The following is a 26,090-nucleotide window of genomic DNA, read 5'->3' as shown; positions in this document are numbered from 1 at the left end:
GTAGTAGCAGGTCGACTTAAGAAAGAGGTGGGCGCAATTCTCGTCAGTCTTACTACACGTAAACTTGATGGTAATAATGGACCTGAATGTGATTGAACTTTTAATTTGAATGCTGATCTACTATTGCTTTCTCATCTTGATTGAATTGATTGGATTCATTGATTCTTTGCAATTCTTGAATTTGATTTTGTCAATTTTGTGCTTATGTTAAAAGATTATGCTTCCTAAATAAGACTTGATTGTGATGTTCCATTTGATTCTGGGTTGATATTTGGGTGTGAGGGTTTACTTGGTTCACAATTTTTTATAGTTTGTCTAGGTTTGGTTTATGAAAATCAGAAGGGATCAACTAGATCTTGATTGGTGCAAGTCAAAGAGACAAATCTAGAGCAAGATGATATTTAGTCAAATTGAGTTGACGTGAAAGTATTTGGACCTATCGATAGAGCTGGTTGGAGTGGTAGCTTGAGCTATAGCAATACCAAAGGTCACAATGATGCTGTGGCAGTTGGAGTTGCAAGAAACAATCACCCGGATTCCTGGACAATTCAAACCGAGGTCAGTGAATTCAAACCATTTCTGACAGAATTTGTTAATCGACTCACACAAAAATTGTTGGCTGAGTTATGTTGAGGTCCTGTGGCATGGAAAGTTCATGTCATTGGCATGAAGAAAGATCTGAAAAGATCAAAAGCTTGTTACATAATTAAAATACTGTCACTAGTGCGGTGCCAAATAGAATGGTGTGATTTGATTAGCTGGATCGGTGTTGGATACTGGTTGATGTGGTGACGCCTGAGCACTGGCTGTAGGACAGTGTGGGGCTGACCTTGGCAGCGGAAAATGCAGTGCCCCCCTATTGGGGGCCTCAAAGGTTAGCTGAAGACGCAACACCCGGGAGCCAAGCTCCCCGGCCAACGGAACGGCTGCGCCTGGCGCTGCGCGCTTTCCTCTGCACTGCAAGCCAGGTTTGGTACTAAGTTTGTCAGCTATGAGAAGCTCTGCAGAGCAGAACATCCAAGAAACTGACAATTACATATATATTTAAAACAATTCACATCTCTATCACTCGAGTTTCAAGAGTGTAACTTAAAAAATAATCTGATTAAATTATTACATTAAAATTTGAAACATTTATTTAAAAGGCATTATCCTTTTTTAACTAATGTTTCCAACTTGAATAAGATAATTACATCAGCGTGAATAATTCTACTGGGCAAAGGGTAATTAGAACCCTGCCCAGGAATCCTAATCACTAACAACCACAGCGACCAGTCCCTTAACCAGAACAGGGACTAATCAAAGGGTCTAGGCTAGGAAAACCCTTCCCAACCACAGCCCAGGAATGAATACTCCGCCACGTTAAATCGAATTAACTAACCAAACAGTTATTGGTTAAATACTGATCATCATCGGCCAAGATAAGAAAAGACCTCACCTTTTTTTACCCATCTACATCCTTACTACAAATAAAACCTTTTCAAAATCATCTTTAGATTTAGAACCATCCTTACAAGCCTTTTAACTCTTCCCTTCTGAACTTCTTTCGAGTTTAAATAGACATCTTATAAACCTAGATTCATTTACATCGAACTTATCTCAGATCTCTAGAAGAATTATCGGCCTTTTTCTCTATTCCCCTATCTCTTTACTTTCGGAAGTTTTACAGATCGTCTAGTGCTGTCTAGTCGACTAAAACTGTCCATCCTTTTTTGATATACACATCAACCAACGCTGAAGCGTCACCTAAGGAATAACTACGAGTTTTCGTATTCACCTTAGAAGGCTAATCTAGTAAGTGTACACCACGGGGCAACTTTGAACTGGGACCACGTGAAATGTAAGTTGGGTATGACCACGCCGAGTGGTTGTGTAGAACAGGTGAAGGCAGTGTGAGTGCGGCTACGTGGCCCTCACCCGATGCTTGTCACCTGCTCTACACATCAAGAGGAAGACCATGTCGGCATGACGTGGCTTACCAGCCTATCAGTCGGTGAGCTGGTTGGTACGCGCGCGACCTGCCAGCAAGGTGCTCAGCAGGTGATTCAGCTTGCGTGCCGGTAGTATAAGCTGATTTGCCTTCTGAGCACCTCGCTGGCAGGTGAGCTAACCAGCCAGGTGCTCAGCGGGCAATTGAATTTGGATCAGGTGCTCAGCACGTGAACAATCCTCCCTCATGTGAGTCATTATGGCTCAGGTTCACTCGCAACAGGGCAGCTCATGCATCTTGAAGACATCTTTTAGAACATTTTTTTTTTCATTTCAATTCATTTCCATCCACATGTATATACCAAATTAAGTATTACACATTCATAGTCGAAAATGGCCAAGGTAATAAACTAAACAGGATTGAAAAAAACGATTGAAAAAGAAGAAAATCAAGTAAATAGAAATAAAATGAATAAAAAACATGTAGCCCTAGTAAAGCGGAAGGAAAATATATAGAAAAATAAAGAGAAGAATTGTTAGTAAAGAAAGTAATTAGAACAAAAAGAGAGAGATAGGAATCAAGGTACATACTTACAATTAAAACATATAATTTTGAACAAGACCAATTGGATATAAGAAATGCAATTGAAAGAATTTATCAAAATTAAATCAAAAGAAATCAGTATCAAGTAAAAGAATAATAAGACATAAAAATAGGAAGAACTCCCGTTTATCAGTTAGAGATTGATTGGGTGACGAGATCTTGATAACCAAAGCAATGAATCAATGACAAATTAAAAAAAATTGTACTCAATAGATAAACCGAAGTGATAGAAGATGAGTTGGAGCAATTTGCAAGCTAAATGATGCAGACTGGTGATGATAGCTTTGACACCCTAGAAAACAATCGAAAGACATGACTAGTTGTAAACATCATAATACAAGGCTCTTAGTATCAAGTTGGCAATATTGGATGACAAAGAAGAAGAAAAGACTTATGTGATGGGCTAGCTCAATATAAGCAAAGAGTGATCAAGAAGAGCTGTTGGCCAAAGTGATTTTGAAATTTGAAGGTCGCGTTTCCAGGCTGTGTAAATATGTACTAAATGTCATGCCTGGTGACATTTTCATAACCGGGCTTATGGACAATGAAGTATGACGTCACAGGTACATGTCACAAATCTCACTACACTTTGTCCGCTGCCCCAGTCTAGCCCATTCTACGCTCGAGTTCTTCATCACACATGGGTCAGTGATCACATCACATCGATCACCTTTGTCTTGGAGCCACTCATTCATTTGACTTCTATTGCATCATGATTCTGATAGGTATCAGTTGGCTGGATCCAACTCTTTCTTTTCTTTCCAACCACTCTTTCAAATTTCATTCATTCAGATTCATATTTGCTGACTCTGGTCCTCTTCCATTCATATTGAAGTCCTTTGATCGATTGTTTCATTTGTCAGCCTTTACTTCTTTCATATTTATCTCATTCAAGTTACTGTGAAGCTTGATGTCATGATTTGCTCCTGTTTGAAGTGTTAATTTCAAACCCTTTGATCGTTTGTTTCATTTGTAAGTTCTCTTTTCCCCTTGCTTGAACGATTTTCTGATGTATCAATGAAGTTGAAGACTGACCTTTTGGTACTTTTCTGTCAATTTGTTCATATATTCATCATCATTCCTCTCTACCAGATATCAATGTTCTCCTTCCTTTTTGTTCATATGGTTCTTATTGTCCCGTACACCTGGATCGATCTCGTAGATTGTAGGTCTTTCTTTGTCCCAATTTTTTTTATCTCTCACTGATCAATTCATTGGTTTACTGCTTAATCAATAGAACCAATTGATCAAATCTATCAAGCACTACAATCAATAATCGAAAATTTCACTCGCAGACTATTTCTATTTCTGTTACCTTACTGTTTTCAATGTTGTTTGTGTTTCTATCATCACCGTAACTAGTTTTTGTCCATGCAAAGATCAGATTAGTTGGTATACTATGCACTGCGTGAGCAAAAATTGAGAACCTCCCAGCCTGATTCAACTGTTGTGGCTATTCAGCCATCATGAGGCTGGATGAGCCAACGCTCACCAGCTCAATACAACTTCCGTACAGTACAAGCGTGTGAGCTTTCACACCTGGTCGTCACAAAGCTTGCCTCATACCCTAACAAGGCGAGTCAGCTCACCCGTTCATTTATGATATGAGTTGACTCACCCGCTCATCAGGTGAGTTATCACGCTTTAGCAAGGTGATCAGATTGGGTGAAGGCCACACTGGCTGGCACGTGTAACTCACGTTGGGTATGACAATGTAGACAGCACATATTTCAATGGCTCACGTGAGCGTCACGTGCCATCCGCCCCGTGGTGTACTAGTTAGTAAACCGGCAGCAGTATAAATCCTGCACCGAAGTTCTTTATAACTAACAATTATAAACTCCTCTCTCAGACAGACTTACTTACGAAGAACTGAAAAATAACTATCAAAAGTTTAGTAGAAATACTTATCAAACTTTTAGAAGATACATTTCGTAAGTACAATTTAGCTTGTTATACTTGATTCACGATCATTCAGTAGCCCAAGCTGACAAAGTTCACAAAATAGCCCCTTTAGGTCAAAAGGAGAAATTTCTATACATGTGATAACACTGTAAGTCTTCATTGTAAGAAAATGAAGATCACAAGCTTGACACTGTAGATCTACAACAGAAACCTTTATAAAGGTGTTATAAACTAATCAGCCCGTGTTGACAAGACACACTGAGGTAAATGAAGTGAGCACAAGTTCTAAACTCGGACAGAACTGAAAGAGGACAGGAAGTGTTATAGATAGAACTGAAATAGAGATAAGTTGTAAACAGTAAGAAGAGAAAAGAAAAGTGAAAAAGATGAACATCAGAGAGCAACACAAATTTGATTCAGTAAGGTTCTCAGTAGGATAGGAGGTAAGGAAATAGTAGAATTGGTAATAACTCACATTCAGAATCTTTTTCCGTGATGAGGGAAAAAGTTCTAAATGTGAGGAGAGGCTTGGTTATAAGAGAGAGGGTCAAAACAAGAAATTGTTAAACAGAAATAACATGCCCAATTTCTACTAAACTACCAATCCCAATCCATTCATTTTCTTCCCACACTTCCACAACATGATCTGTTCATAGATCCCAATCTGGTAAGACCTTAACATTTCAACATCTTGATCATGTATCATTTTAAATTGATGTGTTTCTTTCTAATAGTAATATGTTGTTATTTCATCCCTTCCTGTCCATACTACATCAACTAAGGGTGACCTGATTACATCTCCTAGACCTCCATTGGGTTTGACCAATCCACAATTTACTTCAACATTAATTCAAACTAGCAAATTGGGCGGCGGGCGCCGCCTTTGTGTCTAGGGTTTTGCTCTGCAAATGTGACCACTGACATTGAAATGAGGATAAAAGGACTCATTTCAAGTCATTTTGAAGGAGATGCTCTGGATGAAGGCATATCAAAATTACTCTTAGCTCCTCGCCCAGCTGGGGACTTCAGGTGCACATATAATTGCCAGGTTAATCAGGCCTGTCATTGAGTTGTGTGTTGTGCAGTATAGCAGATCTCAATCATCAATGACCATCAATTTATCAAAATGGAAAAGTTGCAAATATTATCTTGTAGAATATTCTAAAAACTTGTGATTCTTTTGAAGGGTACTTACCAATTCTATCAACAATAATGAATAGGGATAGTACTCAATAGCCAAGCAGGATGGATTTGCTATCCATAGCCAACAGCGGGCAGCAGCATATTATGTTCCATACTCAAGGGAGATTTTAAGCAGTTCAAAGTTATGGAAACTATTCAAATTACCCAATTCAAGCAATAGTGAGAGTGAAAGAAAAAGCCAAGAGTTTCTTGTACCTGATAGCTTCTATCAAGACCAATCATCAATATTCATGTATTTTGATTTGATCACATAACAACAGGTGGTTTGAATTTATGATCATTTTATGATGAACTTCATCTTTGGACTTACAAAAGTTCGAAGATTTATTACATGTTCTGCTTTATTGTAGTAGCTTCTTGAATTTTGGGTTGAATATGGTGCTCTTTGAAGCTTTGTACCTTTGTTTCAAAGGCTATCTTAATTTCATCTTAGACCAAACTAACTCATATATAAACACTTCTCTCCATTGCTTGTGTATACTTCAAGCATTGATCAGACTTAGATAGATGTCTGAAGATCTTAAAGTATTTGCGTCAGATTTCCATCTGATTGTAGAGTACTGCAATGTCCTCACTACAAAGAAAAATTCTGACCGTTGGTTTAAACATAGTTTTTTTGGTGGATTCACTGTTTTGTGCTACTAAACGTAAATATCCTCCTTTTTTAAAATCAGCTTTGACTTGAGTAGGTGTTCTACCCATTGAAGATCCAATACCTTTGACCAAGATTGATTCACCAATTCCAAGTTCAATCCTTTCATAATCAGGACACAGCTGTATGAGAGAAGAATCAAGGTTTTTGGAAAGTTAGATGACTTTATGGATTCAAACTTTGATCAAGAAGAGATCTGAAAGACTCAACTTGATTGATACATAAAATGATTCTGATCAATTCATTGGGAGTTCAATCAATCACTTTTGTAAGATGTTGACTTAGATATTTAGTGATTTCTAGTCGTTCGGTAGTCGTGTCAATCAAAGTAAAGGTATGAACCAAAGTTGCATATGGGATTCTGTCATTCAGAATTTGATTAGCTTTGAGTTTCAAGAAGAAAATTTTAGGAGATTTCAACTTACGGTGTTCCTTTAGCCTACGATGTTTTATCAGCACTATCATCTTCATTTATGATATCTACTAAATCTTCTCCTGTCTCATCTTCTTCATCATCTTCTTTGTCTTCTTCTTCTCCATCATTTTTGTTTTTTGCAACTTCAGTTGATGCCTCTTGTTTGTTGCTTGCTTTGGCTATGCAATTGAAATTGCTTGTCAGCGAGCTGATAAAAAAGATGAAAAGCATCAGAATTACTAACTGATTTTATCTTGATCATCAGTTTTAGTAACTTGTTCATGATCCTTTGAATCTAAAGAGATCTTTGCAATACACAAGATTACTCGTTTTTTTCCAACTCCTTCTTTTCTTTCACTACCTGATTTTTAAGCCAAATCCAGGCCATTTCGTCATCTAAACCAGCAAATAAAGCAGCTTCGCGCTCTTCGGCTATGACATCAATGGCAATTAATCGATTCTGAACATCAGGAAATTCGACTTTGCTCTTGACATTGAAAATTGCAATCGCCTCTTGTTGATGAGCATGGCGTTCGGATCTGATTCGAGCAGCTGCTGCAATCGCGGTATCTCGTTCAGCAGATTGAGCTGCCTTGCTGTCAAGTAATTTCTGGGTACGTAAGACTGAGTCGGTGGAAGTGGCAGCAATGGCATTGGCAAGTGTGCCCGGCGTCACCTCACGAGCAGGTGCCTTCTTCTTGTTGTTGGTTTTGGCTGGTTTAACTAAAGAGATTGATGCATCCGAGTCATCTGAGTCTGGTTGCTTTTGTTTACTCGGTTTTGATGGAGCTGCTTGTTTGACATGTGATACTTTGTTTGATATTGGCTCAGTCGGATTGGCGGTCTCTTCAGCTTTATCTGTACCAACGTTGATTTTGCTGGAGTCGGCTCCATCTATTCAGAAGAGATTTGAAAGAAGAGATAAGTAAAAAAGTTAGTACAGATGATATAAAATAAAAAAAAACAGATGATAAAAGAATATGAATATAAGAAATGATATCAAAAATATGGTCACCAACCAAGTACAATAACTCGGTCATTTCCAACAACCTCTTGATTCAAGTCTTCATCTTTTTTACGTATGTCACAAGATTTTTTACCTACTTGATCGTCTTCATCACCTTCATCCTCCACTTTTTTTGCTTTGACTCGGGCATTGCTGCTGGTTCCAGTACGTAAGGATCCAGTAGGTTTTGAGAAATGGAGCAATTCGTCCATTTGATCAAAGAAGATGAAGGCATGCTTGTGGAATTGGAGAGCATCCTGGTGTTTCTAGGGTGGACAAACAATCAAAGGTCAGCGAGTTAACGTGATTAGCATTACAATCCAAATACTCACCATGCCTTCATTGTTCCACCATTCCTGCGGCATATCTACTTGACATTCCCCTTTAACCCAGCCAATTCCAGTGTTTTCCTTCAACTTTTTGGCCGCAGCGTATATGCTCTTTCTCTGAATCATTAGATGAAAGAAGCATGGGGAGAAATCAGAGTGAGATCAAATATGTACAAAGAGTCTAACTTACTGATGAGTAACGATTTTTGATTTGTCGGAGAGTGAGCTTCTCATTTGAATACGCTAGATTATAGCCGGCGGTGACATTTGTGAAAGCAATCGGTTTCCAGGTCGTTCCCATCAAGTGTCCATTTTCTTTTTGAGTTAAAAACTTGTTGAGGACAAATCGTACTTTGGAATCGGTCCACTTTGCTTCGTCTTGGGGTCCGGAGTCCTTTTCAGCTCAAGGCATGGTGAATGATGATTCTTAAAAATGATTCTTGAAAACTGTTGATTGATGATGTTTGATGAAGAAAGAGATCTTGGAGTGAGGAAAGAGAAGGAAGGGTGAAGTGAAGATCTTTGACGTTGTCCAGTTTTCAAGCTGAGGGACGTCAAAGGGTGTTGTAAGTGAATTTCGCTAAGGCCCAAAATGAGATTATGGAGTGATAATCTCCCTTTTCGCGTTTTTGCAAAGGGAGGTATTGATCTCATTTTGGGACGGGGAATGAGTTGATTTTTCAAGTCCATAATCCTTACCGAACGTCTTTTTTGATACATATTTTTTCCAATTTCAACTGCGATTCTGGGAAATGATCGCAAAAAGTAATCGCAACCGAACGTAGCCTGAAGTGGGACTTTCTTGATTTAGAGCTGGCATAGACGTGCAGGTGGCCAAAATTTGAGTCTTGACTTACCTGTGCTTGAGGAAGTTTAATCCAGTTTGGCCTGATCTCAGATGAGGCAAGTGGATGTTTTAAACCAGGTTTGCCTTTGACTTGTATGATATGATATGACATGACATGATTGATCCTTGATGTTTTCACTTAATGAGACTGATTCTGAGTGACAACCATCAAGGTCAGTTCAATGAATTGATAGAGTATCTAAAAGTAATCACAAAAGACTGACTTGTCCGGTCTGATGGTGAGTTGATCTTCTGATTGTCTGTTTATTGAACAGTGAAGGGAGACGCCAAGGGTGTAGGAGCAGGCGAGTTCGAAATGGCGGTAGGATGAGTTACCTAAGGTTTCAAGAACGTGAGAGATAGCCCTTCTCCAAGAGAGATTGTACTTGGTGGATGTGTTGATTCATATACGGTGGTGATTTTACAGGTACCCAAACAACTTATTGAAGAGGCATGTATAAGAGGACAATGTTTCAAGTCAGGTTCCGTACCAGGTAGCGATGGGGAGGGCAAGTTGAGATTTAGATGAGGTAAAGAGGCTGGAGAAGACATAAGAGATGACAAACCGGAGAGTGCCAGATGCCGCAAATTTAAATTTGATTGGAGGATCATTAGATGGAGGAACTTGAGGTGAGTCCACCAAGACTTTCTCAAAGACTTTGATCCATACGAGTTTGGCTGGAATGGAATCAACGGAGAAGATTGGAGGATCAGATAGAGCTTGAGTGAACTGAAGATCCTAAGGAGTAAGCGGCTGAGACTTGAGTAAGGCCATACAATGTGAGGTCCGACTAAGATCCAATAGCCATTGATTGACTTGATGCAAGGAGGAGGACAAATGTAGGCTGACACTACAAATTGCACCCACACTTTTCGTTCTTTTTCCGCAATTCCGTAGCAAGCCGTTGAAGCTTTTATGATCATTTGAATCCAACGTGCTCCTACTGGGGCTAGTCGGTAAAGCCATGACTTCTGCATCAAGATCGAGATGTTTCCAATTGTTGGACTGGTTTGGGATTGAGGGTTTGTGATGAATGGCAAATTGAGAAAGATTACTTGGGAGTTTGATCAGAGGTATTGCAAACAAGAGTGACCAAGGCCCAGGTTCGTTTGTCAGATTGGTATGTCCGCAGACTGAATTGGAAACTTGGGAAATTGAGGTAGCAAGGAATGTTGCTATGAAGGCTGCCCACAAGGACGTTGCATCACATTAAAACTGGTTGGTTGAAGTTGTAAAACTCGTGCTGGTGAATAATGGAGTGTGGCAGACGGTATTCTTGTCGGTGGATCTTGCTGGGGGTATTGAATTGGGGTGAGGAAACAGAATTTGATGAATCAAGGATTGTGCAATCAAGAGGATAGGCCGTGGAGGTCTGCCCAGTAAAGTAGGGTTAATTGGAATCTACTATCTAGATGCTTAGGGGTTTAGGGGGTCATATGAAGGCTTAAGGGGTTTAATCCAGTTTTGCCGAGAAACTCAGTCGTGCCTTTAGTTTTATAATAACAATCTAATTGATTGTTGCTGGTCTTTGGTTAATAACATTGTGCTTCTGTTGTGATTAAATTGGAAGAATACTATAGCAGCGTTGAGTTTTTTTCTTATATCAAACTCACAGGAATAATACTTGAACCAAGTATTGCTAAATATTTATCTGGTGCCTTATTTTTAAGAATTGAGCAAATCACTGTCTTGATTATTTCAAAGATGCAGTCTTCAGGCAACTTCTATTAGTGAGTTATACTAGTAGATTATCCCTCCTTAAGCTCTGTGAAGCTCTTGTTGAGCTTTAAGTTCTACACCGTGTTGACAAACGTTTTGCTCAATTGCTCACCTCTATGATACATATCTAACCTCAAAGAAGCAAGGGGTAAACACTTACATGACTTTGTACAGTATACCCTTCAGTGACAAGTAAACTTGCTAATGCAGGTTATGTAAGGTATCCTGATCATAGGAAACCTGTTTAAAATGGAAACTTGGGTTTGTTAAAGGAGACAAAAGGTGTGTTGACAAGTTGAAAGTCTATGTGGTCATATGAATTTGTCTTGCCTTTGAGTTTTGAGTGTTGCCATGGCTTCAAGAGCTGAAAAATATATTGACAGGGAAACCCATATGTATCAACATCTATAGTAAGGAGCAGGAAATGATGTGGGAGATGTGCAAGTGTGCCTGGAGAAAAATCTTTTTGGTGATTGTTGGCATGGGAATCAAAGTTTTTCCATTCAAGAAGTGTCATCTAGATGATCTGATTGCATGATGAACCAAATTTTGAAGCTGGTCTGAAGCCCTTGATTCAAGATCCTGAGGACTTCAATGATAGGGAGTACCACTTTGTACTGTGCACAGCTTAGACTCTCTGAATGAATTAGATTGGTGCAGATGATTGATTCAGGTGGAATGGTTTGTGAAGTTCAAGAAGGAGTCAAGTCCTTGCATGGGATTTGCACTTTCTGAATGGAACTCTTGAAGAAAAGATGTAAATGTTTGCACAAATGTTTCCCAGAAGTTATATGAAACCCTGCAGCATTTGAACCAAACTTTTGAATGAGTTTGTGACTCCTGGTCAAAGCACATAGAGCATTACAAGATTTATTTTTCAATTTGATACCCAAGACATAAAGAGCATTTCAATCACAATATTAAACTCATATGAAAGTCAAAGCCTTTTCTTGTACAATTGCCTAGGTTCTGGCCTAGGGAGGATTCAAAACTCCTATCACACATTTGAGAGAACCTGCAAGGAACAAGCTGGGCTGGAATCCCAAGAGACTTGGTGGAGCTGAGGGGGTCAGCCCTGGGTAGTTTCAAGCCTAGAGGTGTTTGTACAGGAGAGAACAATTTCCAATTCCTCTCAGACCTTGTATCATTCACAAATCTCATTCACTTGATACATCAGAAATCCCTGATGCACAGCGTAACCAGTGCACTTCAAGGTGGACCGTTGCACCAGGAATGTCTGGAAACCCCACTGCACTCTTCAGCACCTCTGGGGGTTGATTGGTTTTGGTCCACTGCACAGATTCACACCAAAGCCGTGCACAGTCAGCCAAGAAGACAAAAGTGAATATTGTTTAGTTTTTGGTAAATTCTCACATTCAGTTTTTATGTATTTTTTTATTTTTATTTCTGTTATGTTCTATTGTTAATTTTGGGGGTTTGACTCTTGTTTTTATTAAACCCTTCTCCATTTATTACTTATGGCATTTGTCTGTTGTCTCTTATTGTGTATCAATATCTTATGTCCAATTTTTCTTTGTATTGATCAATACTTTGCTATTTTATTTATGCATGCAACCACTACACCACTGTGCTTGAATGCACTGTCTAGCATTAAAGGGGACCCTTCCTTTGAATACACAGTGACATGTTTGCACCACAGCTCAAAACCTGACAACCATTACCAGAAGCTCACATTTCTTCCCAAAACTGAAAGGCACTGCAGTGATGTCAGGGATGGACATCAGGCTCAAATTGATTGGAAATCATATTCATCAATCTAAGTTCCATACTCTCAAGTTGATAAATTTCTGATGCTGCCTTCCTGCCCCTGAATTTACAGAAGTTTAAAAAACAGAAAAGCATGAGAACCTTACACACCAAGCCACCAGCAATTAGCTAGCCAAGATAAGGTTAGTTTACAAGAATCAATCTCAGAGACCTGGCCATGCCACTGCCCTGTACTAGCTGTTCTGACAAAAGGTAAGAGTAGCTAAACCTGTGTACAACTCTTGCATATAGAATCATAGAGTTTATAGTCATGTCAAAGATTAAGGGCACTCCATAGTGTAACTGAAATAGGACTGGGCTTGTGTTAATTTAGATACGGTTTCCAGACAAGATGTCAAGTCTTGATGAACTTGCCTTTCAATTTTTACTAGTGATTCAAGGGTGCAAGATCATCTGATTCTATTTGTTATCACCTGGTCTCAACCACATGCACTCCGCAAAAGTTGAAATCTGGCAATCCAAGTTAACCCACATGCCCCAAGGTGTTTTTATTTTGTTTTTATTTTAGTTTATATCCATATATTTTGGACGCATGGGTTCATAGTGTACCTTATGATTCAATAAAATGGCTTTAGGCCGCACTTAGGTGTTGATGATATGGTCTCAGGATGCACTTAAGGGTTATTGATATGGCTTTTGGTAATAGTGATGGGTCTAGGACCACTCATTTTGGTTGAATATGTGGTGTGAATATGACCAAAAAAGCATGACACATAGCACATCACTACTCATCATCATTTCTGATCAGGGCCAGGGCCAAACTGAATTAGGATTTATTTGAGTCTAGGTGATAACAACTGAATGAAAATCTTTGTAGCAATACATTTTTGTTGATACCTGTTCATTGTTGACATTGATAATTATCTATGAATGTAAAGTGTAACACAAGAGAGTTTCTAGCAGTATAATCTTAGTTAGCCACCTGAAGCAATGTAATATTCTTTGAGACCAATATCATTGAAATACCTCAAGATAGCATTGAACACCAAAAATGCTGACAGTTTTATCCACTTTCAAGTGAATAAACTACTTCTTGTTAGTTGAGGGACAATGGTCATCAAGAATTTGTTGAACATAGTGAATGAGGTGTTTAACAGAGACAGAAGGTATTTTCACAATTTGGAAGTCAATATGGTCATCTGAACCTGGTCTGCTTGTAGTGATTGAATCTTGCCATGAATCAAAGAGTTTAAGGATAGCTTGGGAGGGAAACTTATTTGGATCAATACATACAACAAGTGATTGAAACATATCTTCAGTAGAACGGATTGAATTGGGTGAAGCAAGAATGCGTTTGGAGAAAAGCAACCTCTGAAGATCTCTGGAATTGAAATCAAGTTTCTTCCATTCAGAAAAATTCATCTTCAGAAATTTGATTGCATTTTGAATCAATTTTTGTAGTTGGTTGGCATCCAAGTTCTCTTTGTTCAAGACTCTGATCAGTCCAATAAAAGGAACTGTCAGTCTGTACTGTGCCAAACTGACGGCCTTAATTATACGGCTAAGACCATCTGAATGAATCCCATTGTGCCAGACACTTGATTCAGCTGGAAAATTCTGTGATTCAGAACATTGATTCTTGTATGATATATGTAGCTTATGGATGAGATCCTCAAAGAACACATGTAAATCTTTGCACACTTCCCTACCAACATCTGTATGGAACTGTGCAGCATTTGAGCCAAATTCCCATATATGGTTAGGTGATAAGTTTTCTTTGCCATTCAGGTGCCAATTGTCCCTTTCAAATTGTTCTGGGCCCCAGAATGAGTAGTTCCGGATACCCCTCCTTGTGTAAATTCCACCTTGATCAGTTTTACAATCAGTGTACCATGTGGTTTGTACTGTCTTGTATTGATTCCACATATCCGTGGGGACTTTTGAATGCCCTCTATCTTTGGACCAAAGCAGTGAAATAGATAATATCATTGAATAGCTTACTGCAGCCCTGTTTTGAATATCCTTCAAGTATCTCAAGTGGAATTCTGGATTTAATGAATGCCCTTGATCAAATTGAGTTACTTTTCCAAAATGAAACTGCTCAAGTGTTGCATCCTTCCAGGTGCTATAAAAGCCTTTCATGAAATTCCAACCATCCTTCAGTGTTCTTTCAGTGTCATTCTCTTCATTTTGACCAGCCTCAAAGACTCTCAGGATACCAAGGAACGTCATGACAACTGCATATGCTGCATTCTTTATAGCACGCCTTACAGATCTGACGTCTTTAGCATCAAATTGTTCTACACCTTTGATTCCCTTGTAAATATCTAGGAAAAACTCATATATCTCATAACAAAGTGAGGGGGACCGATTCACATTTAGCATCCCAATTTTGTGAAGAAGACCATAAATCTTCTTCCCAACATTTGACTGCACATCTTTGCTACTTGCAGGGCCACATTTTTCTTTAATTGCCATGGTTTGGTCAGTTATTGAGATCCTCTGTTCATTGTTAGTACCAGTAAAATCAACCGGTTCATTTTGTCTTGCCACTGAAGCATCAGACATGGGAGCCAATAATTTCTCCTTATCTGATGTGAGATTGATGTGCTTCTCATTAAAAACTGGGGTGATACCCAATTCTCTCCTTCTTCTTTTTAATCTGTATCTTTTCACAGCATCAATCCTTGTTTGGACAAAAACACCATGGGCTTCCAATTCATATTTTTGCTGTCTTCTTTTCCGTGATATATTTGAGATACTTTTTTCCCTGCTGACTATTGGTTTGAGAACCATGGGCTTCCAATTCATATTTTTGCTGTCTTCTTTTCCGTGATATATTTGAGATACTTTTTTCCCTGCTGACTATTGGTTTGAGAACATTTTTCTTCTTTGAATCTGGGAGCTCATTCTGTTGATTAGGAAGCCTTTCAAGGCTTGTGATTTTTGACAACTGATCCTTGCCATTTGGGATGTGATTTGTTTTCAAATTGCACCCTAAGAGCTCCTGTGTGTCATTGGTTACCCCTGGAGGCAGAAAGGAATGCTTTTCTGATTGCTGATAATCATCTTTGTTCCTGATAGATTCATGGTGTTGATAATATTCATTCATGGATTGAGTATAATCAAATATATCAGCCTCTTGTGGACTAAATGAATCATAGGTTGGAATTTCATGATTGTATTCCCACATATTTTCAGATGTTACTTCTCTCAGAGAATGCCCTCCTTTTGTATTTATGGCTGGTATACTTGGACTTGCAAAGGTGATATCTGGGATGTATTCCATCAAAGGGGTGTGATTCATAATGTCTATTGATGAAATCTTGTGTGTTGAAGGTGTACCATGATTAGTTTTTCCAAGGTCATCAAAGGACTGACTTACTCCCTGGCCAATTTGCTTCCCTAAAAGTTGCTCCAAATCACCCATATTGTGCGCACTGAACTCTGTGACCAAAAAGTCTTCAGAAGGATTGAGTTTTGTCCAAGAATGAGTCTCTGGAGTACATCCCCAATCATCAAGAATTTTTGCCTCCAATTGTGATCCTGCACAAACATAACTAGACCAATGCTTCAGAGCCAAAAACATGAATAATTTTACAAACCATGCCCTCCCAGACATGATTAGAGTTAGGTAGTGAGAGAATATGTGATATATTTGAATTTTTGATTGGCTAAGAGTTATGCAGTGGTTGGAGATGCCTAGAGGAAACTGTGCTATGTGGTGAAGCCAAAAGATCTTCAGCAAGAACAATAAAGTAGGATGCTAGTCAAGAAGAAAGAAAGAGATAAGATAAATATTTCTAAGATGTTTCAAGTTTTGGTATACTTCACTTTCAAACAGTTTCAACAGATGAATAATGTTTGAATGAGCAGTTTGTGATTTATGTTCATATTGTGATACATAGAGGAAAGCTTGCAACATGTGAAAGCGGGTTTACAAACTTGTCACAACAAAAAAATTATTACTACTTTTCACAATAATATGAATGCATCAAGATTCCATGTATGCAATTTGGATAAACTTGTTTGTCAAATTCTTTTGGTGATCACTTGAGCTTCTTTGAAGTATACAGTCGCCTCTGCGAGAACCAATACATGACAAAACCGATAATCATGCAAAACCAATACTTTTTTGAGCAAATAAATCTTCATTTTTAGTGAATTTTGCTCTGAGAAAACAGATACTCGGTGAAAACCAATAGCTTTGGACCCAATTTTTTGGGTATCGGTTTTCACAGAGGTGACTGTATCTGCATGGATGCTGCATTTTACATTGGAGAGTCACAAAGATTGAGACTGCACCTTTGCAAACCTGATGTCAATGGCACTCAGACCAGTATGTGTTGCAGTAATCCAATTTTGCTTGTTTCAACAGGGAAGCTCCAATATTGGAGCTACTCCAACTACATCATCATCAAAAAAATCACAGGCAACTGTCACTAACAAAAATGGTCTTGTACCCAAAAATCTCAAGTATCTTCAGTGGAAGTGGTTCCACCCCAATTTTAAGGAGCTGAGTTGTTGACTATGAAAGCAAATTTCTTTGGTATTCTGAATATGTTGATGCCTTGGACAAGATGATATATGTGCAACCTTGAGGCCACAAACTATCCACCAAGATAGAAGCCAAACTCCTGTGGGCCAAAGTTAGAACACAAATTTTTCTCAGCTGTAAGCTTGACTATACAGCTGTGTGCTCTTCAGGGGGTATTTCAATTATGATACCTTGTAAGGTAGATTCATTAGGTTTTTGGAAATGTTATAGTGTTGAATTCTAGCCCTTGTGAGTTATCTTTAGAGACAAGCCATGATCAAACATCTGCCCAATCCGACTCAATTTTGATGATGTTGGTTGAATGTCTGCACACTTCCCAAAAAATTTCATACCAAGGAGTATGAAGACTTCTCTAAGCCTATCAGACCAGGCTAGAAGTTCTTCCTTTGATAAACCAGCTGATTTTGACAAATCATTGACTACTGTAAAAGGGTGGATGGCATCTCTCCTAGTATATTCCCAGATTTGTGTCTGGATTTGAAGTCATGCCCATTTCAAAGAGCTCACTGTCAGATAGCAGACACGGAATGTCCAATTGGGAAAAAACATTTTTGATGAAATTGAAGCTCCCCATTCAATGGCAATTTAACAGTGTAGGTCATGTTTGATCAAGCGAGCGGAGCAAAAAGCACGGTCCCTGAGAGGAACTCCCTAACACTGACTCCTTTTGTGACGGTGTACACATCTTGATTGATTTTTATGAGGGACATATCATCCCTTATGTGATGGAAGATCAATGTCACCTGAGTCCTGTTTTCGCATTGAAAACAATTTTAGAATACATTCAAATGAATTCCACATGAAAAGATATCTGCCCACATATCTTTCAACTCCCCTGAAACCCGCATTCCACCACACCTTCACACCACCTCTTCCACAAAAATATACTAATTACAATAAGAAACTAATGATTTGAACATCTGATTTTTCTAACTTTTTCTAATTTACATACATATTCCCAATTTGACCAATTTAATTCTGTTGTATTGAGTTGAGTCCCAATTAATTTTAATAATTTTAATCGATTTGAAAATTCATTTAAACTTAATCTTTCATTGGCTTCTGTTAAATCTTTTGCGCCTTTTCTAATATTTACAAAACTTTCTTGAATTTTCTGAAAGGTAAAAAAAGAGTTCAAAACGAAGTGTCAGAGATGTTACCAACTCAAAGTGCTGTCTTGAGAAAGATGGGAATTTACCGATGATAATTCATCTGAGATTTTGATGGATTTCAAGTTTTGAATTGAGTTTTGAATATATTCCCTCCAAAGTTGGATTTCAAATTCATCAGGTTCTTCAACAAATCCACGACTCTCTTTTTCAATAACCACTGGTAAATTCCAAAATCCTTCCAAAAAGCTCTTAGATTCAAAGCTTAAAACAATAAATCCAAGTGAAAGATTGAGAAAGAATTGATTGAAAGGAAATTGATAAAGTAAAGTTCGATCTTCTATCAAAGATTTCAAACATCCTATATTCTTGACTCCTAATGAGTTGAGTGTTCCTTCGTTCATATTCATCGAGTTTAAAATAACTTGTGTTGTTGAAGTGAGTTGTAATGAACCTGAAACAATCTGATCTTCATTTGAAATTGGAAACAGTCGATTTGAATTCAAGGTAGGGATATCAAATGGAACGGTAACTGTTCTTGTTAAAAGCTTGGACAACAAAGCAATCAACGATTCCGGTGACGGCGAAGAAGTCTTATAGACTAAATTCAACTGTAAAGTTTCGTTTGGAATTGAAAGTTTTGTATCACTTGGTCTAGAGAAACACAAACCCGTCAGCTGTTGGATTGATAAAAATTCATTTGCGTTTCTTTTAGAAAATTAGGCTTACGCGTTTGAGATAATTGAACACAACAAATATTCTGCCGCAAGTTCATCATTATTGAAAGCTTTGTGAGCGATATATCTTATCAAACGACTCCTGATTTTTTCGCATTCTTCAATCGGGTTCGAGGTCATGGGGTCCGAAATGACAAGATTAGGTATTGAATGATGAAAAATGACATGAATGCAGGGTATTAAATCCTTTTTGGTCTGAATGTCGTCTGGGTTTTGTTTGGGAATAATATCTTCTTCTGTATTCGAGTTGAATCTAAATCGAGGCAAAGTGATCAAGATCAATTTCAACCATAGTGGCATTTCAAAGCTTGAGAATAAAATAAGAAAGTCTTTCAGAGAATTCAAAGAATACTGACTCGATCCAATCCAAAATTCCGACAACTTCAATGGCAGAATGAGTTTTGATAGAATCGATTTCAAATTTTTGATCTTCGTCATAAACTTTCAACAAGACTCCTAAATGTTGTTGACCTTTCAAGGGAAACTTGTCACGTGTTGATGAAAGTTTAGATTGATCTTCATTCTTATGGAAGTCGGTTTCAGACGAGGAAGATAAATCCATTGTGTTCATTAAGTTGAACTCGATTCCTTTATCGATTGGGCCATCTAACTTTTGTTTTAACCAATCAGATTCACCAGGAATTTCTACTGAATAAATCAATTCACGTTCTTGAAGCTGAAATTGACTTTCATTCGAATTCAAAGTTGGATCGAATTCTTCATGATGAGATTCTTGATAAATGGATGTTAAGTTTTGATTTGAATAAATTTCTTTCCCTAAACCGGTATCTTGAATCATACATCTGAACCTCACTAAAGTGGATTTAGGCAATGAACTTGGACTAGTTGATGGGTTTGTGATGGATGGTATCTAATTTCAAAATCGGTTCAATGTTCCTCAGATTGCATGAATAATGAAACTCGAATGACTTACTTTATAAATTGATTCTTGATTTGAAAATACTTCTTTGAATGAGTTTGAGATTGTAAGGTGAGATGCTCTCGTGCTTGATGCTGAGTTTTCATGAATTTCTTTGATAAGTTTCAATGGGGTTTTAATAATTTCTGTGATTCGTTTATCTGGATTCATTTTTCAGCGGTCGACCCTTCCTTATAAGTTCCGCGTCTGCTTTCTTTCTTTCTATGTTTCCTGTCCTGAATTCTTTAACTTTCCTTAACTTTTCTTGTGGTCGTTTGTGGTTCTTTTGATGTCCTGCCAAGTTTGTTCTTGCTTCAAAGTTCAAGTTGTCGTGTTTGAGTCACGTGATTGGGTTTCCATCACGTGATTCACCTTTCTCATAACCCATAATTTCATTAGTTTGCGCCAAATCTGAGAAGGACACCGAACAACCACCCTGACCTACCACAAAAAGAACATCAAGAACGAGAAGTTGACCTCGAAACCTTTAATGCCAGATCACTTCAACTCACATCTCATTCATCAATGCTTAACTTATGAGCTAAAATCAGACAAACAAACTCAACCCAATTCGATCTCAATCATTTCAACTCATTTACAATTCTCATTCGCATTCCATATCTCTTTGAATTTATTATCAAACCATCGATCCACTCGTGACGAATATATCATCATCATCATACCTAAATCTCAAACAGATTTCAATGAGCAAATAAATCTAGAAGCAGATGCTCATCTGTCCAATTTGGATCCTCAGCTTAATCTCTTGCTTGGAGATGTCCAATTCTGGTGAATGACCTTACTTGAAAAGATTCAAGGATGTGATTGTACACTTTCGAAGAAAAATAGCAAACTCGACTGATTTGATTTTGTGGCATCAGTTTTTGTGAGCAACTATCTCAACTGATCGACCTTCTCGCTAGGATATCCAAACTTTCATCAAATGACGCTTCGACAAATCCAAAACTTCTATCCATCATCATTCTAAACCCGACCTTTTATATGTAAGTCTCATCGAAAGGAAACAAAAACAAAATTCTTCCAAAAGATTCATGAATCTTGCTTTTTGTGGAGATCAGATCACCTGAATCAAATTTATCAAGCTTAACTCAAGTATTGAGTTTAATTTCTTTAACTCAAGAAAACATTTCAAAAACCCAAACCTCACCCATCTTGATTTATTTAGAAAATGTTGATCGATTTCAAGACAATTTAATTCATCAAGAAACTCCAATCTACAATGTTTTTAATCACTTTTCTGATTCGATTTGGACTATTGATCATTACAGTTCGTTGCAATTTTTCGATTGTTCTCTATTGATCTCTTCTGGGTTTTTATTTACAAAAAGCCAATCTTGATAGTGCATCCTTTTTTGAATCTGTAAAGTGGAAAAGTTTACTTTAAAATCATTGAAGGATCCAGATCAGCAAGTGATAAAATATGAAGTTTTATCAGTGGATGATCAGGATCAAGTCGGTCCATTAGGTAAATATTATTTGACAAAAATTCTTCAGTAAATTTTCAATCTGTTTGAATTCCAATCACATTTTGTGTCAACTTAATTGTTGTATCATCAACTTAATGGTCAATTCTTGTTCCAAAATGTATATATATATGTAACCTCTTTGATGAACCCTGCCCACGTTTTCAATATGTCAAGTTCAATCAATATCCAGAGTATAGGACCTCAAGATAACATCTGAAACCTTGAAATTTACCATGTGAGCTCAGAATGGTATGTATAAGATTGTTCCAAAGTTCAAAAATTTGATTGAGTGAAAGTTCACCATGTAGATCAATATCATACCCCGAAAATTGAAGTTTTTTGAACAAGCTTCCAGAGAAGAGCCCAACAACAATAAGATGAACATTTCAACTGCTCATCCAAGACATGTTCTCAAGCAAAATCTAGATCAGTGTTCTCCTTGTAACAAGCGGGATATAGGAACTTCCAAAATAGTATTTTCAGATAGACGTAACCGGCATGAACGCCCTCATTATTGTCTGAAAATTTTCCTGGCCTTATCTTTCCAAGGAAACAATCTACACTTGATACCTGCACCGTGTCTGGATTCATGTAGCATATTGACATACACACACAAATGAATTTTGACAGACACTTGAAAGCCCCTTGGAAGAGATCTCCACAGCAGGGGTGTCTTTGTCTTGTCAACTGGGATATTGACACTGATCAGTTGACCCCTGCTGTTGACAAAGGATCCCGCCAATCCTATAACCAAACAATTTTTCATGAAGGGCTCGTAGGTTGGTACTGGTATTAACCAAGTGGAATCCATAGAAGGGGAATGACACTCTGTCCTGAGGGAAGTGTGCGAAATCACCTCTGAAAAGAGGTGCAACAAAATTGACAATCAACAACCTCCCCCAGAGATTTTGAGTCAAATCCTCACATCAATCTAGTTCCCTAGCAAGCGTGATTGTTAGAAGGAAATCTTTTTGTCCTCTCATTCAATTTTGTTTTCTTTCGCCAGTTCATTATCAACGAAAATAAAATTACAACAAATTAGAAAAAAATCTCAAATACAGCTTTTTCACTTATTTCTATTTTGTTATTAGTGTTACACAGAAATCATCAATTCTTAGTTGTTTTGCTATTAGTTTAATTTTTTTTCTTTTTTCCTGCCCGCCACCCTCTTAGTCAGACTAGGGTTAAGCTCCAAGGGGGGTCTTGTTATATTGTTTCATCTTAAAGTTGTTTCTATTTTTTCATTACTGTAGCTATCGCGGGAAGGGGGAACACCCCAGTGGGGTTGTTCAGCGCTGAGTGTGGCCCCCCTCAAGTACTCCCAGTCCTTTCCTGTCCAGCACCACACATCTCGGACCAGAACCAACTGCAATCCAGGCCTCTGGCCTCCATGAGTAGCACACAGACCCCGACAAATGACCCAAACTGATTCCACTCAACAACAATCTCAGTCTAAATCAACCAAGACTTTTAAATTTGTTCACAACTCTCTGTGTGTGATGTTGATGTGCTACAGCCTACAAGGATACAGACCTGGTGCTGGCTAAAAAAGAATAAACCACATTGTAGCGGAGGTCAGAGGGGAATGACAATGACTAAGGAAAAAATCATGACTCAGGATTTGTCTGAATTCAATCAACCTTGGATAATAAATTTTCTGGATTCAACATACGATTATATTTGAGGAATGTAGACCCCACATATCATATGAATGTTCTTTGAGGAAAAAAGCCTTGATCATGTCTTATTTGCCTTTTTTTAAATCCCCAGTCAAGGAGGTTTGCCTAAAGCTTGAAAAAGTCACCATTTTGGGGGATGATAGCTTTTCAAAATTGAGGGGTGTTGGGTGGAAATCTAAAGATTTCTTGTCAGATTTCCTGACTGACTTGTAGAGTCATCTATGATTATGAATAATCCGGTATGGTCAAGACTCAATAAGCAGGGTTAGTAATGAGGGTTGGAGTAAAGGGATCCTAAAAAGGTATTAGAAAGGGCACAATGGGTATGCATTCACCTCAAAACGCAGTATCCAACTCTTTCTCATTCCTTGATGAACGCTGAGTGCGTCTTGATGTTCAGGCAATCTTTAAATGTATCTCGACCTCAATGGTCAGAGTATGGTCACTGACACTGAGCATCTGTCATCGGTTAGTCGGTGGGGCTTGTGTTAAGCTAGGGTGTGCGGGGCCTTCGGGACACTTCAGTCTTATTACTGTGTCGAACTCCGCTATTGATCAAGCTTCGGTTTCTTCGTTCTGGTTCTCGTTAATCTTGGTTTTCATAATTTTTCCAAATTACTCAGGTGCATTCCCAAGATGATCCCTCGACTTGGCATGTCTTCCATCAAACGGAACTTTTCGTCTCGCGTTATTCCTAAACTTATGACCCCAAGGCAACTGCTAAAAGCAATCGAGAAACCTGATCACCAGTTTAAAGTGGTGGATGCATCCTGGCATATGCCAAACGCGAATCGTTCTCCTTTAGCTGAATTCGAAAAAGGACGTCGACTACCTAATGCTGTGTTTTTCGATCATGACAAAATCGCCGATCTCACTTATGCCGGTGGTTTACCTCACATGAGACCCAATCTTGATACCTTTCGAGTGGCTATGAACGATCTAGGAATATCCGCTTCCGATACTGTGGTGTTCTATGACTCTCTGGGCATATTTTCCGCGCCGCGCGCAGCCTGGCTCCTACACGTACGTGAAATGAGTTCGCTGTTTGAGTACTTAGATTGGGGAGAATCACTCGATCCTTGAGGTGACAAGTTAATATCTTCATCTCGTAAAAGTCATTTCATCATCCATCGATTGCAGTTCTTGACGGCGGCCTCCCACGTTGGATCGCTGAAGGCTTACCAACAGACTCTGGGCCTCCAAGTTCGGTTAAAAAATTAGATTATCAACTCATAGGAAGTCATGAGGAATGTGAAGGGAAACGATCTGTGACTAGTTATGACGATATCATTACTAACATCACAGATCAACGCATGGAAATTCTCGATGCTCGACCCCGCCCAAGGTCAGTGGTCTCAATCGTCCACGTCATGATCGAAGTTCGCACCAATCAAAGAAGTTGATTCTATTCGGTGGTACGGCTTGGTCGCATCATAGGTTTGAGGGTACAGCACCTGAGCCGAGGGCCAGTTTATCGAGTGGGCACATTCCAGGTTCCATCTCTCTACCATTCTCAGAACTCTTGGCTACACACAATGAAGGTTACCGCACCTTTTTATCGCCCGAGAAGCTGGAAGAAGTCTTCACATCCACTTTTGGTTCCGCTGAGCGCTGGGAAGCAGTCAAACAAGGAGAAAAAGAATTGGTTACCAGTTGTGGCAGTGGAATGACAGCCTGTATTATTTGGTTAGCAATTCAGATTTGCTCAGGTGGGGATCAGGCTAAGGTGAAAGTCTACGATGAGAGCTGGACTGGATACGCGTCGCGTCCAGGATCACCTATAGCCATGAACCTCAAAGGTGAACAAGATAAATGACATCAAATTGCATATCTTTAGGTGGGTATTGTATCACCAGTGTTTTGCTTTTGAATGATGTTGTAGTTGATGACATATACCACCCATACTCAGTCAAGTGATATGCAGCTGTTGTATTATTGATTTGCTTTGACCAATGTTCAGTTGGCCATTCATCTCCAAAGGGGTAACAGTCCGGTGGTTCCTTCTGTGGACCATTCATCAAGTCATGGGGCAAATCTGATTGCCTTGTATTTTGAATTCTGAATAAAGTGAGTAGACTAGCAAGATATAGGCAAGGGACAGCAACAGTAAAATTATTCAGTCTAGGGCAGTAAGGAGACAATCTCCTAGAACAGACAATTTTTGGAGCTATCAAGACTACACATTCCATCCAAGGAAGACCACCATATAAACTGTTGAATGCTATGATCTCCATGAAGGGGACTTTGGCTCCCACTCAAGATGGACTCAAAAAGCTGGGCAAATGACACCTTTTTTGCTCATTCAACATGAAATACTGCTCAGAAGAGATATGGGAACTGACAGAGCTTGGATAGACTACTCCAATGTAAAAAAGGATAGCCATATGAGGCATTGGAAACTTGACCACAAGCAATGAGAACATATTGTGAATGACTACAAATTTACCAGGCTATGTGGCAAGGAAGTGTAATGGTGCCAAGATGTACAGTGAAGCACCGGAGCAAAATCTTCTTTCCGGTGATCCACTACTGAGGGCCTGATATAATACAATGAGCAGTAATATCTTTGAGCTCTGTTGACCATATCCCAGATGTCTGTAGTTGGGAACCATCAAATATGAACTGGTTTGTTACTCCATTGAATTCAGGTGCTTTGACCAACAGACATAGTCTTAGTGTGGTTGGAACTTTCACATATTCATTTACATCCAGGGGGATATGAAGTTATCATAATTCATCTGATGAAAAGAGGGCACCTCTTGTGCACCTGAAACTTGGACCCGACCCGAGGATACTATCACATGTATCCTCGCAGCGGATCCGAAGGAAAGCGGGCAGATGCATCCTAAGATGCTAGGATGCATCTTTTGTAACCTCGTGAGGCTCTAAGTCGAACACATGCAAAGTACTTGACCATCTTTCACACTTCCTCACACATCTTACCAGCGCTTTTCACATTGTTTCACACTCCAACCCGCCTTCAACCAGTTTTCAAACAAGATAGCCTTCACACTTATTCACCCATCTATCTTCACACCTCTTCACCCATCTACACGGTTTTCACATCTCATCACCAAACACTCCAAACTTCACAATACTCTCTAAAGTTACCCTTCACCACCTTTCACAACTGTGACACACATACCCCAACCAAACAAGACCTCTTGTCACCTTCACCAATCCTCACACCCCAATACATCCTGCAGCGACCTTCACACCTCTACTGACTCCTCATCTTCACCCGTTCTTCACCCGTTCCGACC

At 38.8% G+C, this 26,090-nt stretch overlaps 5 protein-coding genes across 5 annotated transcripts; 2 read left to right on the top strand and 3 right to left on the bottom strand.

The window, feature by feature from the left end:
* Nucleotides 1-6,175: 6,175 nt before the first annotated feature.
* MELLADRAFT_93728 (uncharacterized protein) lies at nucleotides 6,176-8,277 on the bottom strand (the record flags this gene model as incomplete). The annotated part of the gene is made up of 9 exons (XM_007416378.1): nucleotides 6,176-6,415; nucleotides 6,558-6,654; nucleotides 6,719-6,732; nucleotides 6,778-6,887; nucleotides 6,953-7,013; nucleotides 7,070-7,602; nucleotides 7,728-7,980; nucleotides 8,047-8,158; nucleotides 8,234-8,277. 9 exons carry the CDS (start codon nucleotides 8,275-8,277, stop codon nucleotides 6,176-6,178), a joined length of 1,464 nt encoding a protein of 487 aa, XP_007416440.1.
* A 5,147-nt stretch (nucleotides 8,278-13,424) lies between these two features.
* MELLADRAFT_67952 (uncharacterized protein) lies at nucleotides 13,425-15,960 on the bottom strand (the record flags this gene model as incomplete). Its single annotated transcript, XM_007416377.1, has 2 exons — nucleotides 13,425-15,115; nucleotides 15,189-15,960. 2 exons carry the CDS (start codon nucleotides 15,958-15,960, stop codon nucleotides 13,425-13,427), a joined length of 2,463 nt encoding a protein of 820 aa, XP_007416439.1.
* Nucleotides 15,961-17,800: 1,840 nt separating this feature from the next.
* On the bottom strand, nucleotides 17,801-19,832 carry MELLADRAFT_93727 (uncharacterized protein; the record flags this gene model as incomplete). The annotated part of the gene is made up of 5 exons (XM_007416376.1): nucleotides 17,801-18,010; nucleotides 18,095-18,659; nucleotides 18,735-19,049; nucleotides 19,099-19,613; nucleotides 19,677-19,832. 5 exons carry the CDS (start codon nucleotides 19,830-19,832, stop codon nucleotides 17,801-17,803), a joined length of 1,761 nt encoding a protein of 586 aa, XP_007416438.1.
* A 319-nt stretch (nucleotides 19,833-20,151) lies between these two features.
* MELLADRAFT_93726 (uncharacterized protein) lies at nucleotides 20,152-20,454 on the top strand (the record flags this gene model as incomplete). Its single annotated transcript, XM_007416417.1, has 1 exon — nucleotides 20,152-20,454. One exon carries the CDS (start codon nucleotides 20,152-20,154, stop codon nucleotides 20,452-20,454), a length of 303 nt encoding a protein of 100 aa, XP_007416479.1.
* A 2,963-nt stretch (nucleotides 20,455-23,417) lies between these two features.
* MELLADRAFT_50455 (uncharacterized protein) lies at nucleotides 23,418-24,738 on the top strand (the record flags this gene model as incomplete). The annotated part of the gene is made up of 3 exons (XM_007416418.1): nucleotides 23,418-23,850; nucleotides 23,943-24,172; nucleotides 24,265-24,738. 3 exons carry the CDS (start codon nucleotides 23,464-23,466, stop codon nucleotides 24,641-24,643), a joined length of 996 nt encoding a protein of 331 aa, XP_007416480.1.
* Nucleotides 24,739-26,090: the final 1,352 nt, after the last annotated feature.

The sequence above is a fragment of the Melampsora larici-populina genome (assembly GCF_000204055.1).
Source record: "Melampsora larici-populina 98AG31 unplaced genomic scaffold MELLAscaffold_60, whole genome shotgun sequence".
Taxonomy (NCBI): Eukaryota; Fungi; Basidiomycota; class Pucciniomycetes; order Pucciniales; family Melampsoraceae; genus Melampsora; species Melampsora laricis-populina.
This window is presented reverse-complemented; position numbering and strand designations above follow the sequence as displayed.